This window comes from Ambystoma mexicanum, chromosome 10 (assembly GCF_040938575.1).
Source record: "Ambystoma mexicanum isolate Mex_15411 chromosome 10, UKY_AmexF1_1, whole genome shotgun sequence".
In the NCBI taxonomy this organism is placed as follows: domain Eukaryota; kingdom Metazoa; phylum Chordata; class Amphibia; order Caudata; family Ambystomatidae; genus Ambystoma; species Ambystoma mexicanum.
Window position 1 is genome coordinate 66,553,988 of NC_090932.1, and position 15,922 is coordinate 66,569,909.

The window sequence follows — 15,922 nt, forward strand, 5'->3', positions numbered from 1 at the left end:
CTGGTGGGCGGTATGGCACCCGCCGGCAGAACTCGTAGTTTGCTGGTCCAGAAAACAGTGCTGGTACGGTTTTACCAGCACCGTTTATTCCGGACCGGCAAACTTGGAATGAGGGCCATTGTGTGTTTGCATTCCCTTTACTGTCACATGTATTTCCTTTCTTCTCAGCCATTTAAGCAAGCAGATTATTGTGTAATTATCCTTGACACACCACACAGAGTCAATTAATGTCCAACTTAACTACAGAATAACAGGTACATCAATATCGTTCAATCCTAAATTGAAAACACTGACCTGTCCATGTTGATATAGAAGTGCTCTCTCCTAATGTACCATCTCCAGAAACAGCAGACACTAAAAACGTGTATGGATTTCCGGGTATTAGGTTTTTTATGGATGCAACTTCAGTGAACACTGTCACATTTCTGCTGGGGTTCCCTAACACTTGTATCAAATAAGAACTTCTGTTTCCGGAAGATGGGAGCCAGCTCAGAGATACAGAATCGATGGAGACATCACTGACATTCAGACCTTTAGTGACATTGACTTCTGTAAGAAGTAAAAAGAACATAAGTTAGGCATAGATGGGTTTATTAAAGAATAGCACCAAGGCTCATCACAAATTTAAATTACATTATAATGTAGAGTGAACACAGAGGTTTAGATTCACAAACAGTGGTGGATGCAGGATGCGGTTAGGGCAATCCTCGCCCCAACATGTGGCTACCTATATCTGCACCAAAGCCGCATATTCATGAAAGAGCTATGTGGACAGATGTAGGGTTGGTCTGCAATAACCCAACTCCTGGCTATGGATTGTTCAAATCCACCATCTGGGTTTGGAGTTATGGTCCACCCTCCACCTACATGGGTGCAGGGATAATTTGTGGATTGAATCATTAAAGGATGAATATTTGACATTCCCACTCTTATTTACATGCAGCAAGTGTTAGAAAGAATGTCATGGTCATGTGGTGCATGAGCATGTCTATTCCAGGCAATGCAAGTCATGTAAGGGGATGATAGCACTCACTGCTTTGTGTATTTCCCTCTGCCTTGTCTGTGACAGGTCAGGAATGTTGCAGCAGGGAGCACATCAGTGATCGCATGCGTTCTGGTAAGAAGGGCTCTAAACTTCCCCGGTACACCCCACAAATACAGATTTTACTAGAGGGTCAAAACCAAATGTGCAACTTCCTCTGCACGTGCAGTTTGATGTTTGCCAATCAGCACTCACATATACTGTACTGTGTGCATTTTTTCATCTAGCGTGCATACTAGTAATGTGCAAGTCAAACACTGATGAGGCACAACCAGGCTGAAACATGAATGGGGATGCTTGTTGTCTCGTGCAGAAGAGATGTGAACAAGCAGTTCGGGCTGGACTTCCCCTTTTTGGGTTGGTACCAAGCCTGATTTGCATATTGTCTTTCCCCTTCTGTAATGGCCTGGCAGGCGAAGAACGATGGTCTGGAGGGTTGCCCAGAGCAATGCCAGAGGTTAGGATTGGTTCCAAACCTTCCAGCCAGCAACTCTTTTATTTTGCGCCACATATAGTGGGCTTCATAGTCATTTCCAGATTTCCCAAGCTAAAACATAATATTTGTTTTTTATTTTTACCAAAACCATGTGTTCCTTCAGCGCAGCATTGCATTCTTCCTAGATTTACAGAACAATTCTCTGCAGTTCTAGATTTTTTAAAGCAAGAAATGTGCACCGGTCTATCTGACTAGAATAAAGCAATAGCTGCAATGTGGTGTTCACAAGTCTGCCCATTTTCTACTCGGCTGGATTTTTACATTCAAAATATACGCTCTTCTCAATTTGATGGTTGAAAACAAATTGGACATTTGGTAATTTCTGTCAAGATTTCCAAATGTTATTTTAAAATTAAGAAAGGGTCATGTGAATGACTCCAGACATTTCTGCATTGCAATTCTGTCTGAAATTGATGTGCACACTAAATTTCAGACTGGGCGGGAGCCCAACATATTAAAGCAAGCAAATACATTCAGAGTGAAATTAAACATACGCATTTCCCCCCAAAAGCCTCTTTGGTAGAAAGGCTATGTGTTATAATACACATACACATTGCACCAACTGCGTCTTAGATAGAAATGCTATCGTTTATATTCACATAAACATTGTACCTACTGCCTCTTTGGTAGAAAAGCAATGTTTTATATAGACATACACATTGCCCAATCCGCATCTGAGGTAGAACAGCTGTTTTATATAGACATACACATTGCCCAATCCGCATCTGAGGTAGAACAGCTATGTTTTATATAGACATACACATTGCCCAATCCGCATCTGTGGTAGAACAGCTATGTTTTATATAGACATACACATTGCCCAATCCGCATCTGAGGTAGAACAGCTATGTTTTATATAGACATACACATTGCCCAATCCGCATCTGAGGTAGAACAGCTATGTTTTATATAGACATACACATTGCCCAATCCGCATCTGAGGTAGAACAGCTATGCTTTAAATACAGAAGCCCATTTTACCCACTGCCTCTTAGGTAGGAAAGCTACACCCACATTTGCCCCGGCTTTTTTAAATACCCATACGCACATCCCACAACTAGCTCTTGGGTAGAAAACCTATATTTTACACGCACATACATTATTGCCCCAGACTGCTTCTTAGGGGAAAAAGCTATGTTATACATAGGCATACACACACACATTTTACCCAAATGCCTGAGGTAGAACAGCTACGTCTTACATACACATACACGTTGACCCCAACTGCACCTTAGGTAGGAAAGCTATGCTTTCAGTACCTTGGACATTCCAAAGGGGCTGTTAAAAGGTTAGCCATTGATCTAAAATATGTCTGCAACAAAAACGTCCTCCCTGTTAGGATTAATTATGAACATTTAGGACAATATTAATATATGGTTAGTGAGCGTAGAAGTGTGAGGTTGATGTTCCTTCTTTGTTGAGTTTGTCTCCTTTCCTCTCGGTTATTTAAGCAACCAGTGAATCTGTTAATACTTGTGTAAGTGAACATAGTCTCCGGAAGGATTTATACATACATATCTGTGAGTATTAAATTGAAAACACTGACCTGTCCATGCTGAAATTGCCATACTCTTCCCCGATGAACCATCTCCAGCCACAGCAGACACTAAAAATATGTATGGATTGCCCGGTATTAAGTTAGTAATGGATATATATTCAGTGAACACTGTCTCGTTTCTGGCAGGATTCCCCAACACTTGTACCAAATAGGAACTTCTGTTGCCGGTGGGAGGGAGCCAGCTCAGAGACACTGATTCCATAGTGACATCACTGACAATCAGATTATTGGTCACATTGGGCTCTGAAAGAAGGAGATACAAGAGGACATACGATCAGTTGACAACAATGTATTTATTAACAATAACAGTAAGTTCCATCACATATGGTAGTAGAAAGTAATTACTTTAGAAAGAACAAACAACACATAAACTCGTAGAGGCCTTAAAATACACATTAACAGGCCGATTCATGGAATAATTAGCGCGGCGCAAGTGGCCAAAAACGTGCGAATCGCAGTGGAATAGCGAAAATCGCAGTGCAAGTGCGAAAATCGCACGAAAAGCAGCGCACATCGATTCATGGAAGGCCGTGCGCGAGAAAACCATCGGATGTGCGATAAAAAAGTGCGCGGCGCACGTTGGCGCACAGGCCATCTAACTGCATGCGCCAGGTCACAGCGAAAATCGCACAGGCCACAGCGAAAATCGCACATAGCGCGGCGCACGCAACAAAAGTAGGCGGAACACGGGGCGTAACACTCGGAATGGGGAACAACTTGCCAAAATGTGGGCGTCCCGGGGGAAGTACAGGGTACAGGGTACAAGTGCGTGGAACGCCCACACGCTCGCCTACAACACGTATTCATGGAATAGAATAGGGCAAAAAAGCGCACGCTCAAACCAGCGCACAGGCACAAACACGACCGCCACAAGAAAGCAGGCGGTAGCGTCTCTGCGCCTGTAAGAAATGTGCGCCAAAAGGTGCGCCAACAAATAGCACCTATATACAACCATGATGAATGGCCCATACTGTGGCCCTCCAGGACAAATGACGTGCAAAGGGGTACCCACAAACACGGACACCCGCAGAAAAAAAATACGTGTGCGTGTATACCGGGGTGCGCGGGAAGTCTCACACGCGATTTGTCAGGGTACGTGGATTTAAGGGGTGCGCGGGAAGTTCCACACGCGATTTGGCCGGGTACGTGGATTTCAGGGGTGCGCGGGAAGTTCCACACGCGATTTGTCAGGGTACGTGGATTTCAGGGGTGCGCGGGAAGTTCCACACGCGATTTGGCCGTGTACGTGAATTTCAGGGGTGCGCGGGAAGTTCCACACGCGATTTGGCCGTGTACATGGATTTCAGGGGTGCGCGGGAAGTTCCACACGCGATTTGGCCGGGTACGTGGATTTCAGGGGTGCGCGGGAAGTTCCACACGCGATTTGTCAGGGTACGTGGATTTCAGGGGTGCGCGGGAAGTTCCACACGCGATTTTGTCAGGGTACGTGGATTTCAGGGGTGCGCGGGAAGTTCCACACGCGATTTGTCAGGGTACGTGGATTTCAGGGGTGCGCGGGAAGTTCCACACGCGATTTGGCCGTGTACGTGGATTTCAGGGGTGCGCGGGAAGTTCCACACACGATTTGGCCGGGTACGTGGATTTCAGGGGTGCGCGGGAAGTTCCACACGCGATTTGTCAGGGTACGTGGATTTCAGGGGTGCGCGGGAAGTTCCACACGCGATTTGTCAGGGTACGTGGATTTCAGGGGGTGCGCGGGAAGTTCCACACGCGATTTGTCAGGGTACGTGGATTTCAGGGGTGCGCGAGAAGTTCCACACGCGATTTGGCCGGGTACGTGGATTTCAGGGGTGCGCGGGAAGTTCCACACGCGATTTGTCAGGGTACGTGGATTTCAGGGGTGCGCGGGAAGTTCCACACGCGATTTGGCCGTGTACGTGGATTTCAGGGGTGCGCGGGAAGTTCCACACGCGATTTGGCCGGGTACGTGGATTTCAGGGGTGCGCGGGAAGTTCCACACGCGATTTGTCAGGGTACGTGGATTTCAGGGGTGCGCGGGAAGTTCCACACGCGATTTGTCAGGGTACGTGGATTTCAGGGGTGCGCGGGAAGTTCCACACGCGATTTGGCTGGGCACGTGTATGACAGGGGTACGCGGTAAATTCTACACGCGATTTGGCTGTGTGCTCCCAGGTATTCCCTGTACACCCTCCACGGCCCCTGCAGGCAGCACACACAACAGGGGACTACCCTGCACACCTGCTCATGTCACCCAGCACCCCCACCCCCCAGCAGTGCAGGGGCAGCCTCCACCAGGCCCCCACTCATGTCTACCACCACCCCCACCCCCCAGCATCCAGGGGCAGCCTCCACCAGGCCCCCACCCATGTCCCCTATCACCCCCACCCCCCAGGATCCAGGGGCACCCTCCACCAGGCCCCCACTCATGTCCCCTATCACCCCCACCCCCCAGCATCCAGGGGCACCCTCCACCAGGCCCCCACTCATGTCTACCACCACCCCCAGCCCCCAGCCACCAGGGGCAGCCTCCACCAGGCCCCCACTCATGTCCCCTATCACCCCCACCCCCCAGCATCCAGGGGCACCCTCCACCAGGCCCCCATCCATGTCTCCCACCACCCCCACCCCCCAGCAGTGCAGGGGCAGCCTCCACCAGGCCCCCATCCATGTCTCCCACCACCCCCACCCCCCTGCCACCAGGGACACCCTCCACCAGGCCCCCACTCATGTCTCCCACCACCCCCACCCCCCAGCAGTGCAGGGTCAACCTCCACCAGGCCCCCACTCATGTCTCCCACCACCCCCACCCCCCAGCCACCAGGGGCAGCCTCCAGCAGGCCCCCACTCATGTCCCCCTGCACCCCCACCCCCCAGCATCCAGGGGCACCCTCCACCAGGCCCCCATCCATGTCTCCCACCACCCCCACCCCCAGCAGTGCAGGGGCAGCCTCCACCAGGCCCCCACCCATGTCCCCTATCACCCCCACCCCCCAGCCACCAGGGGCACCCTCCACCAGGCCCCCATCCATGTCTCCCACCACCCCCACCCCCCAGCAGTGCAGGGGCAGCCTCCACCAGGCCCCCACTCATGTCTCCCACCACCCCCACCCCCCTGCCACCAGGGACACCCTCCACCAGGCCCCCACTCATGTCTCCCACCACCCCCACCCCCCAGCAGTGCAGGGTCAACCTCCACCAGGCCCCCACTCATGTCTCCCCCCACCCCCACCCCCCAGCCACCAGGGGCAGCCTCCAGCAGGCCCCCACTCATGTCCCCCTGCACCCCCACCCCCCAGCATCCAGGGTCACCCTCCACCAGGCCCCCACTCATGTCTCCCACCACCCCCACCCCCCAGCAGTGCAGGGGCAGCCTCCACCAGGCCCCCACTCATGTCTCCCACCACCCCCACCCCCCAGCCACCAGGGTCACCCTCCACCAGGCCCCCACTCATGTCTCCCACCACCCCCACCCCCCAGCAGTGCAGGGTCACCCTCCACCAGGCCCCCACTCATGTCTCCCACCACCCCCACCCCCCTGCCACCAGGGACACCCTCCACCAGGCCCCCACTCATGTCTCCCACCACCCCCACCCCGCTGCCACCAGGGACACCCTCCACAAGGCCCCCACTCATGTCTCCCACCACCCCCACCCCCTAGCAGTGCAGGGTCACCCTCCACCAGGCCCCCACTCATGTCTCCCACCACCCCCACCCCCCTGCCACCATGGGCAGCCCCCACCAGGTCCTCACAATCCCCAATCATGTGCGTAATGGTCAGCCTCCACAGCCAAAAAGCCCTACCAAGTAACCCATTCAGCCACATGGAAATGGAAATCACATGTTACACCCCCAATGTTCATGAAGCTAATGAACCCATGTCCGTCACACACAATGGTTGCAATTGAATGGGAAAACACACAACATGACATGCATGAAACCAATGAGATGATACCACACAGTGAAGTATGGAAACAAAATTGTATTGAAAAAAATAAAGTATGCTAAAGAAAGAAAACAAACTACAATGTGAATGAGAAAAAAAAAGCTGCATGTCCGTATAAAAACACAAAACTGCAAATCAGAATCCAAAAAATATTTTGTCCAAAGTCAAATGTAAAAAAATCTCCATGCAATAAAGAACTATGTACAAAACTACCAAGGGTCCATGAGCCCAACTGAACAAAGGAAACCTACTAAAAAACCTACCTAAAAATCAACTATATACAAAAAGTGGAGCAGTGTCCGTCGACTCCAAATCATAATAAGAAAGAAAGGAAACCTAAAACTAAAGAACTATATACAAAGGCGGCGGGCAAGTCCAGCGGCTCACTCCGTGGTGTCCCGGGCCAGGGCATCATCGAACTCCTGTTCGATGTCCCGGAGGCGGTCCAGTTCCATGGCCCCGAGGGTCCGCAGGGACGACGCCGTGTGCTCCTCCAACCCCCTGCGGATTGCCTCGAGGCACTCGGCCCGCCTCAGGGCCCTCCGCATGGAGTTCTCCGCCCTGACCATTGTGAGCCGCGCCTCTTCCGCCCGCCGCCGCTCCGCACCTATGGCGTGGCCCAACCGCTGCCACACGGAAGACACTCTCTGTCCTGGGTCCCCCTGCCCTCCGGCCGATGCCTGCCCCTCCGATGTCGAAAGCCCCGAGCCTTCATGTCTCCCACCATGTTGCTGCTGCTGCTGCTCTGCCTCTGCCCGTGCACTGCCTTCTGCTGCCTGCACATCCTCCGGCTGGGGTGCAGTTGTTGATGTGGCCACCCCTGCTGGACCTCCGACTCCCGACTGTGGCAGGGATGCCTCCTCCACCAGCCTGGCCGCACCGTCAGAGGCAGCTCCACAGGGCACCCAGGTGACTGATGGGTGGGAAGATGGCACAGAGGACGACTGGCGCGTAGGGGGTCCAGTTGAGGAGGGGGTCGGAGCAAGCCCCATCAGACGGAGGAATCCGGCCTGGGTGACCTGTCCCAGCAGGCTGACGTGGTCAACGAGCCATTCGAGATGACGTGCAGTCTCTCCATGAAAAGACTGCAGGTCACCTCGCATGGCCCGTTGACGCAACGCCACACCAGCCAGGACAGGCTCAACCCGGACCTGGATGGCCACGTCCGCAGGCAGAGGAAGGCCAGTTGACGTCAGCTCATCCCCTGCCTGAAAACGGGTCTGGACGTAGGCATCCCTGCTGGTGCAAGATGATGCAGGGACAGGATCGGGGACAGGATTGCACACAGGCACCTCCGCGGCCGCCTGTGCTGCCTCCTGTCCCTGGTCCTGCACTGCTCTGGTGCTTGCACGGCCTCCTCCTCCACCAAACCCCCCACCAACCTGGATGACTCCGTGCCATCTTCCCCTGTTGGGCCCTGTGGGGTCCCAGCTGCCCCTTCTGCTGCCGAGGAGTCCAACTGCATCCTCCGCCTCTTGGACCTCCCCCCGGCAGCTGCGGCCTGGGACGCAGCACCGGACTCCTCACTCCCCGACGAGATGACAACACAGGAGGGGAGCCGGCCTTGCGTCTCCGGCTGGCGGTCGGATCCCCGCCGCTGTGCTCCACAGCACCTTCTCCGCCCTCTTCATCAGTTGACGCTGCAGACAGGGAGAAACAAAACACAGGCATCAGGGCACTGTACAATGGACACATACACGCATGACAGTTGCACATGAGTGGCATTGGCAAACCTCAGACATGTCATCACAATCCCCAACACACATGTCACTGCAACTCGCACACATGAGCCATACCACAGCCATATTGCAACTGCCACCACCATCCATACACATACAACAGCATGAGCAGCCAAAGGGGAGCCAGACATCACATGTAACACAGCACAGGAAGTGCACCACACATGTACACACACCACCACACTTGCATGCATGTCTACACCTCTGCCAAGTGTCGCACTGTTCAGACGGGCATCCATGTCACATCTGCCAATCAGGCTTCCACATACCGCTGTCACATGCATCCATGTTGCATCACTGTTGCACCCTTGTCAAATACACACACATGCACATGTACACAGTGCTCATACATGCAGCCGAAAAATACATACATGCCTGACATGACGGACATGTCTACTTACATACACATTCATCCAAACATGTGTGCACGCACAACTGCATTTGCCATGCAAGCCCACACACACAAGCACCATCCATGTCTCACACATTACAGCCCTCGCATGTGTCAGCCCCACTGCCCTGTACACCCCCACCCATACTCGACCCCATACAAACAGATGTGCAACCGGCACAATGCCGAATAATCACCACACGCACTGCTCACAATCAGGATGCATGTACACTCACTGCTCGACTCCAGACGGGTCTGCTTCTTAGGACCTGGACGTGGAGCGCTGGGGATATGCGTTCCAGGACCCCCATCTGTTCTTCCGACAAGTGGCCCCGGCGCCCCTTGGCATCTGCTGCCTTCAAGAGGCGCCGGGCCTTGTTCAGGGTCCTGGACCTGAAGTCCTCCCAGTGCTTCCTGACATGTTGTAATTCCCGGACTGCCACCCCCTCCACATTGATGGCAGTCACGATGTCAGTCCAGATCCGAGTCCGTCCTTCCTTGTCGGCGCGGGAACTTCCGAAGAGGGCATCATACTGCCCCAGGACTTGCTCCACCAGGACACCAACTTCGGTGGCACTGAAGCTGGTGCCCCTGTGCCTCTCTGGCCGGGGGTTGTCAGTGGTCACAGATGGTGTTTGCCCCGACATGACAAACCCAGAGGCAGGAGTGGGTGGGCAACTGGGTCCTGGGGCTGGGCTGTGGAGCGATGGAATTCCAGTCGGGAGTCTTCGGTTCCAGCAGGGGTGGTCACAGCAACAGCACCCCTGGCTGATGTGGAGGCAGCAAATGGCAGTGCACGTGGGCAGCAGGCAGTCAGGCAGCAGCAGATGGCAGGTGGGAGCGTGCTCGGGGCTCTGGGGGGCAGTAGTTCGGCCTTCTGGGCAGGAGCGTGGTCTTCCGTGTGCTTACGCGTGGCCAGCTTGGTACGGAGTGATTTGGCACGTGAAAATCCTGCACGTCAGCGTGAAAACCGAGGAAAGGCCCTTAGCGCATAAGCGCGTCAGCACGCATATGCGATTATATTGGACCAAAGGCCCTCAGCGCGTAAGCGCGTCTGTGACGTGGCCCGCACGGGTGTTTCCCACACAGCAAGTGATGACAGAGCACACGTGGAAAGACTGCACGTCAGAGTGTCATCGCGTGTGATTGGTGGAAATGGCCCTACACGCAGAAGTGACAAAGCGTGTAATTGGGTGAAATGGCCCTACACGCAGAAGTGACAAAGCGTGTAATTGGGTGAAATGGCCCTACACGCATAAGTGACAAAGCGTGTAATTGGTGGAAATGGCCCTACACGCATAAGTGACAAAGCGTGTAATTGGTGGAAATGGCCCTAGCGCATACACACCGCGTAAGTGACGCTGGACGTGTGGGCCTGTATAAAAGGTACGCGTAGAACACCATTTCCTTGTACGTGCTTTTCGTGGAGAGCGAGTGGGTGAATTCTGTACTTGTTGTCGTTTCACACGCGATTTACTTCACGGCGTTTCAAGTTCGTATTCCCTGTTACCTCTGACAGCTTTTTCTCTTTTTTCACTTTTACTGGTTTACCTGGGCGTGTTCCCTCAAACAGTGTTCCCTTCTACTGTTGTCCTGTCTCCTCAGACAGCGTACAAATCTTCTTTTGGCGGGGGTGTTGCCAACCAAACGCGCTCCTTTTTCACGCTCTTTTACCTGGCAGACGGTGAGTCACGCACGTATCTAACATCTGTGCTTGCCCCGTGTGTAGCCTACCCCTTCAGAGGTCATTCTAGGCTGCGTGTGACACGCATACGTTCATTCTTGTGTTACTGGGTGCCACAGCGTAGTGCAGGTTTTTCTTTCTGCACACGTGGTCTAGGAGGGGTTGCGTGCACGTCATCTCCCTTTTTTGGGGCTCCTGTGTGTAGCATGACCCGTCATCTTTCCCCAGGGGTTACAATCAGCCTTGCAAGAGCACTAGGGTACAATTACCATCTGGTACCCAACCCCTTTGACCCCCAATTGCCCAGGACAATATTTTACAGCCACTTCCATACGCACATTAACATCAGTGCCATGGCTGGGAGGCGAGGATTCCGTAAGGGTGGCAAAGCTGGAAGAGCCACAAGTGGTGGCCGTGGTGGATCCGGTAGGGGACGTGGTCGTTACTTGCAGGGTGAGCCTGTCCCCCCATGTGTGGAGGACCAGTGAAGGGCACCCATAATCCCCCCCCCTCCCGTTGAGGCTGATGTGGCTGACACCATCCATGCTCAGCCCTTGTTGGACCAGCCCATTGTGGCACCAGACCTGGCTGACTCCATGGCTGACTTCCAGGTCAGCAGGCCTATGACACGTGCGCTGGTGCACGTTGATGTCACCATGCCACGTGCATCTGGGGCAGCAAGGTCATCTACTGCACCAAGTAGGCAGGGCGGAGAGGCTGCAGGGGCAGCTGCGGCTCCATCCACCCCAGCCCTCACACACCCAGCCCGGACAGTGTCGGTCCTAGTCCATGCTGCTGAAATTCCCCCTGACACCATCACACTAGAGCCAATGCCTGCACCAACTCCCATGCTGAGTGTGCAATCCCACACTCCTGATACAGAGTCCACCAGGGCTCCTGCCCCTAGTGTCCAGAGCGGCGCAGGACACTCAGGATCACCACCACCTTCCAAGCGGAAGAGGAAGAGTGCTCGTCCGGCACATGCTGATGCCCCAGACACGGCTACACAGTCCGGCCCATCCAGGAAGCCCAGCTTCACGGATGACGAACTGAATGCACTTGTCGAGTATGTGTCCGCACATGACAACGAGATGGTAATTGTTGCAGGTTCCAAGACCACACCTGCACAACGCCAGGCACACTGGCAGACCGTTGCGGACATCGTAAGTGCCCTTGGAATCGTGAGGCGCACAGCCAATGATTGCTATAAGCGCTGGAATGACCTAAAGCGCAGGGCAAAGAGTAAGCTGGCCTCAAGTCATGCCGCAACTCTAGTGACTGGAGGTGGGTTTCCAGTAATAGACATGGAACTCACTCCACATGAGTCAGTCGCTGGGACCTACGTCACGGAGGAACAGATCCAAGGCATGGGAGATTTGGCTGATTACGAGGCATTGTCCGGTGAGTGCACATGCATGTGTGTGTCATCCATGTGCATGGTGTGTGTGAGGGCTTCTGTTTGTGTGCCAGGTGAGAGTGTGTGCGCCTGAGTCGTATGAGTCAGCCATGTGCTTCATGCAATACATCCTGCGCAGCTGCATTTGGCCATAGCAGTATCCCTTCTGCCAACAGTAGACATCTAGCCCAACTGCACGCCAGTTGCCCTTGAAGTGTCACCTTGCCACAACATTGTTGCTTAATTTTTCACTGTTCATTTAGTCAGATTGTTTGCATTCCACCACTTTTACTAGGCATGTCGCAGTCCTCTAGTCACATGTCTGACATGGCTATGGTAAAGTGGAGTGACTTTGTTACCTGGATATCATTTGTTCAGACATGTCCCTGTGCAATTGCACCATTTCGGACTGGCAGCTCCAGGTGAAGAATCTGACCTGTTTGAATTAGAAAAGCTATTACATGCGGGAACTGGACTGAATGAATAGGTGCTGCCCTCCTCTCCATCTTCACTTAATAGCAATGGTACATGCCATCTGTGTGATGGCATGTGTGTTTCACCTGCCAATCACAGGCCAATGTGTGATGCCACTGCCAGGCAGCATGCAGAAAATGTGTTCATCTTCCATCTTGGTGTCATCAGTGTGTGCCATTTGCCTGCCCTTCATACGCAGTGAGGGTGCATGCATGGGAGGGTTTTAGTCATGTGGGACATGTGTCAAACAAGTACTGGTTCTCTTGCTTCTCAGCCCTCATTGTGTGCCATGGTGCTAATGCCTGTTTCCATTTCTTTGTTTTTATGTCTTTGCAGGGGAAGACGCACCTGATACTGCTGGGGTTGTGGAGATGGTGCAGACCCAGGAGGGGTCCGAGGGCCGACCAACCACCAGTGAGGGACGTGGTGTGGTGGTGGGTGAGAACCCACAAGTGCTGCAGGTCGTGCTCTCAAGGGGTGTCTCTGGCTGCACCTCCCCCGAGCTGTACTCAGGTGTTGATTCGGATGAGACCTACGTGCCGTCGCAGGTGAGTGTTCCAGGGAGGGATTCTGTTCTGTCTCACCCACCTGCACCAGGGTCAGAACCCTCAATGGGGATGTCAGTGTTGGCAGCTACGCCTTTGGTGGTTACGGATGCAGGGTCACACTCCGCGACATCTGATCCTGTTCCTGGGCCAGCAGATCAGGGGGGGAATGCAGTCCTGCAGCCTCAGGCAGTGCCGGCACAGCAAGGCGCAGTTCGCCTTGCCCCAGACAGGTGTGGTGCCCGCCGACGTGGTGGCCGTACGCCACCTGGCAATACCGCATGGGAGCAATCCATTTACGGTATGGCAACCCAACAGGCAGCATCATCCGAGATGATGGCTCAGGCCATGGATAGGGTGGCCACTTCCATTGTCCCCCCTGAAAGGCTGATGGAGCGACTAGAGCAGGCAACCGACTCCATCTGCCAGTCACACAGGGAGGACATGTTGGGGTCCAACAGGGACAGGCGGGCGGCACTGGCGACTCTGCAGGAGGCCATCTCCATTGAGTCCCAGGGCCACAGGGAAGCCCTGAGGCAGGAGCTCCTTCACCTCAGGATGACTCTTGTTGAGCTTGAGGCTTCAACACACCAAAGGACAGAACAGCAGCTGGAGCGTCTCACCCGTACGCTCTCAGCTGAGATGCAGGCAACGAGGGCGGAGGTCCGGGCATCCCGTGAGTTGTTGCATGGGGACCTCCGCACACTCATCCTCCAGAACCAGACCTACCACACCCGCATGCTTGCAGCCATGGAGGAGCAGACTAGGGCCTTGCGTGGGCTGCCTCCCATAGTGCAACCACCTCCGGATGCAGCTGCACAGGGTGATAATAGCGACAGTAGTGATACTCCCACAATAGGGTAGCCGTGTGGGCCATGAGCCCATGGAGGTGTTTTATTTTCCCAGGATCCACGCAGGTGGGTTCTGGTGTGCATCCTGTCCTCGGACCTCCTGGGTGGCCTCCCCAACCCCCCCGGGCCCTTCAATGGCCATTTTTTATTTTTTTTTATTTTTATTTTTATTTTTATTTATTTTATTCCCAATTTTTTTGGGACGATTTGTTGGCTTCCGTGGTTCCTGTGGGCATATGCTGCATTGTGGCTGGGCACATGCAGGCTTGTAATGTATTTGGTTCAGATGCTTGGGTTTGAGTCACACACACCCCTCCTGCTTCCCGTTTCCATGGGCTTGCAAAGGGTGTGCCCAAGTGACAGTGAATTACACAGTGACGTTGGACTCCCATGAGCTGTGTGGGCAGTCTGTAGTCAATACTGTGTATACATTCCTAGTGCATATTGCTGTTGTGTTGTACACTGCATGTTGCATTGATGTGTAACTCATCTTCTGTGTCTACCTCCCAATTTGCAGGTCCCTTCCTCATGTCTACACAAGGACCTCTAGTCTGGAGATGTGGTCCATGTTGGCAGCAGTGCACCTACAACTCTACATGGCGCCAACACTGCACAGTTGGTAGTGGTGGGAGTGCAGGGGGACATGAGTGGGGGCCTGCTGGAGGCTGCCCCTGGTGGCTGGGGGGTGGGGGTGGTGGGAGACATGAGTGGGGGCCTGGTGGAGGCTGCCCCTGCACTGCTGGGGGGTGGGGGTGGTGGGAGACATGAGTGGGGGCCTGGTGGAGGCTGCCCCTGCACTGCTGGGGGGTGGGGGTGGTGGGAGACATGAGTGGGTGCCTGGTGGAGGGTGACCCTGGATGCTGGGGGGTGAGGGTGCAGGGGGACATGAGTGGGGGCCTGCTGGAGGCTGCCCCTGGTGGCTGGGGGGTGGGGGTGGTGGGAGACATGAGTGGGGGCCTGGTGGAGTCTGCCCATGGTGGCAGGGGGGTGGGGGTGGTGGGAGACATGAGTGGGGGCCTGGTGGAGGCTGCCCCTGCACTGCTGGGGGGTGGGGGTGGTGGGAGACATGGGTGGGGGCCTGGTGGAGGCTGCCCCTGGTGGCTGGGGGGTGGGGGTGGTGGGAGACATGAGTGGGTGCCTGGTGGAGGGTGACCCTGGATGCTGGGGGGTGGGGGTGGTGGGAGACATGAGTGTGTGCCTGGTGGAGGCTGCCCCTGCACTGCTGGGGGGTGGGGGTGGTGGGAGACATGAGTGGGGGCCTGGTGGAGGCTGCCCCTGCACTGCTGGGGGTGGGGGTGGTGGTAGACATGAGTGGGGGCCTGGTGGAGGCTGCCCCTGCACTGCTGGGGGGTGGGGGTGGTGGGAGACATGAGTGGGGGCCTGGTGGAGGGTGACCCTGCACTGCTGGGGGGTGGGGGTGGTGGGAGACATGAGTGGGGGCCTGGTGGAGTCTGCCCATGGTGGCAGGGGGGTGGGGTGGTGGGAGACATGGGTGGGGGCCTGGTGGAGGCTGCCCCTGGTGGCTGGGGGGTGGGGGTGGTGGGAGACATGAGTGGGTGCCTGGTGGAGGGTGCCCCTGGATGCTGGGGGGTGGGGGTGGTGGGAGACTTGAGTGGGGGCCTGGTGGAGGCTGCCCCTGGTGGCTGGGGGGTGGGGGTGGTGGGAGACATGGGTGGGGGCCTGCTGGCAGGTGCCCCACAGTGCTGGGGGTGGGGGTGGTGGTAGACATGCATTGTTGATCAGTAGTGCAAGGTGACATGTGGGTTGGCTGGGGGGCATGCCCATGGTGGATGGGCTGCCTGCGGGACATGAGCAGGGGTG

At 54.9% G+C, this 15,922-nt stretch overlaps 1 protein-coding gene across 1 annotated transcript in view; it reads right to left on the reverse strand.

The window, feature by feature from the left end:
* Positions 1–259: 259 nt before the first annotated feature.
* The window catches only part of LOC138492814 (receptor-type tyrosine-protein phosphatase eta-like), a 128,623-nt gene continuing 112,960 nt past the window's right edge, over positions 260–15,922 (reverse strand). The window contains exons 7-8 of the mRNA XM_069620167.1: positions 3,085–3,339; positions 260–549 (exon numbers count right to left, since the gene is read on the reverse strand). Coding sequence (XP_069476268.1) covers positions 260–549; positions 3,085–3,339 — 545 coding nt within the window. The remainder of the gene's footprint in view (positions 550–3,084; positions 3,340–15,922) is intronic.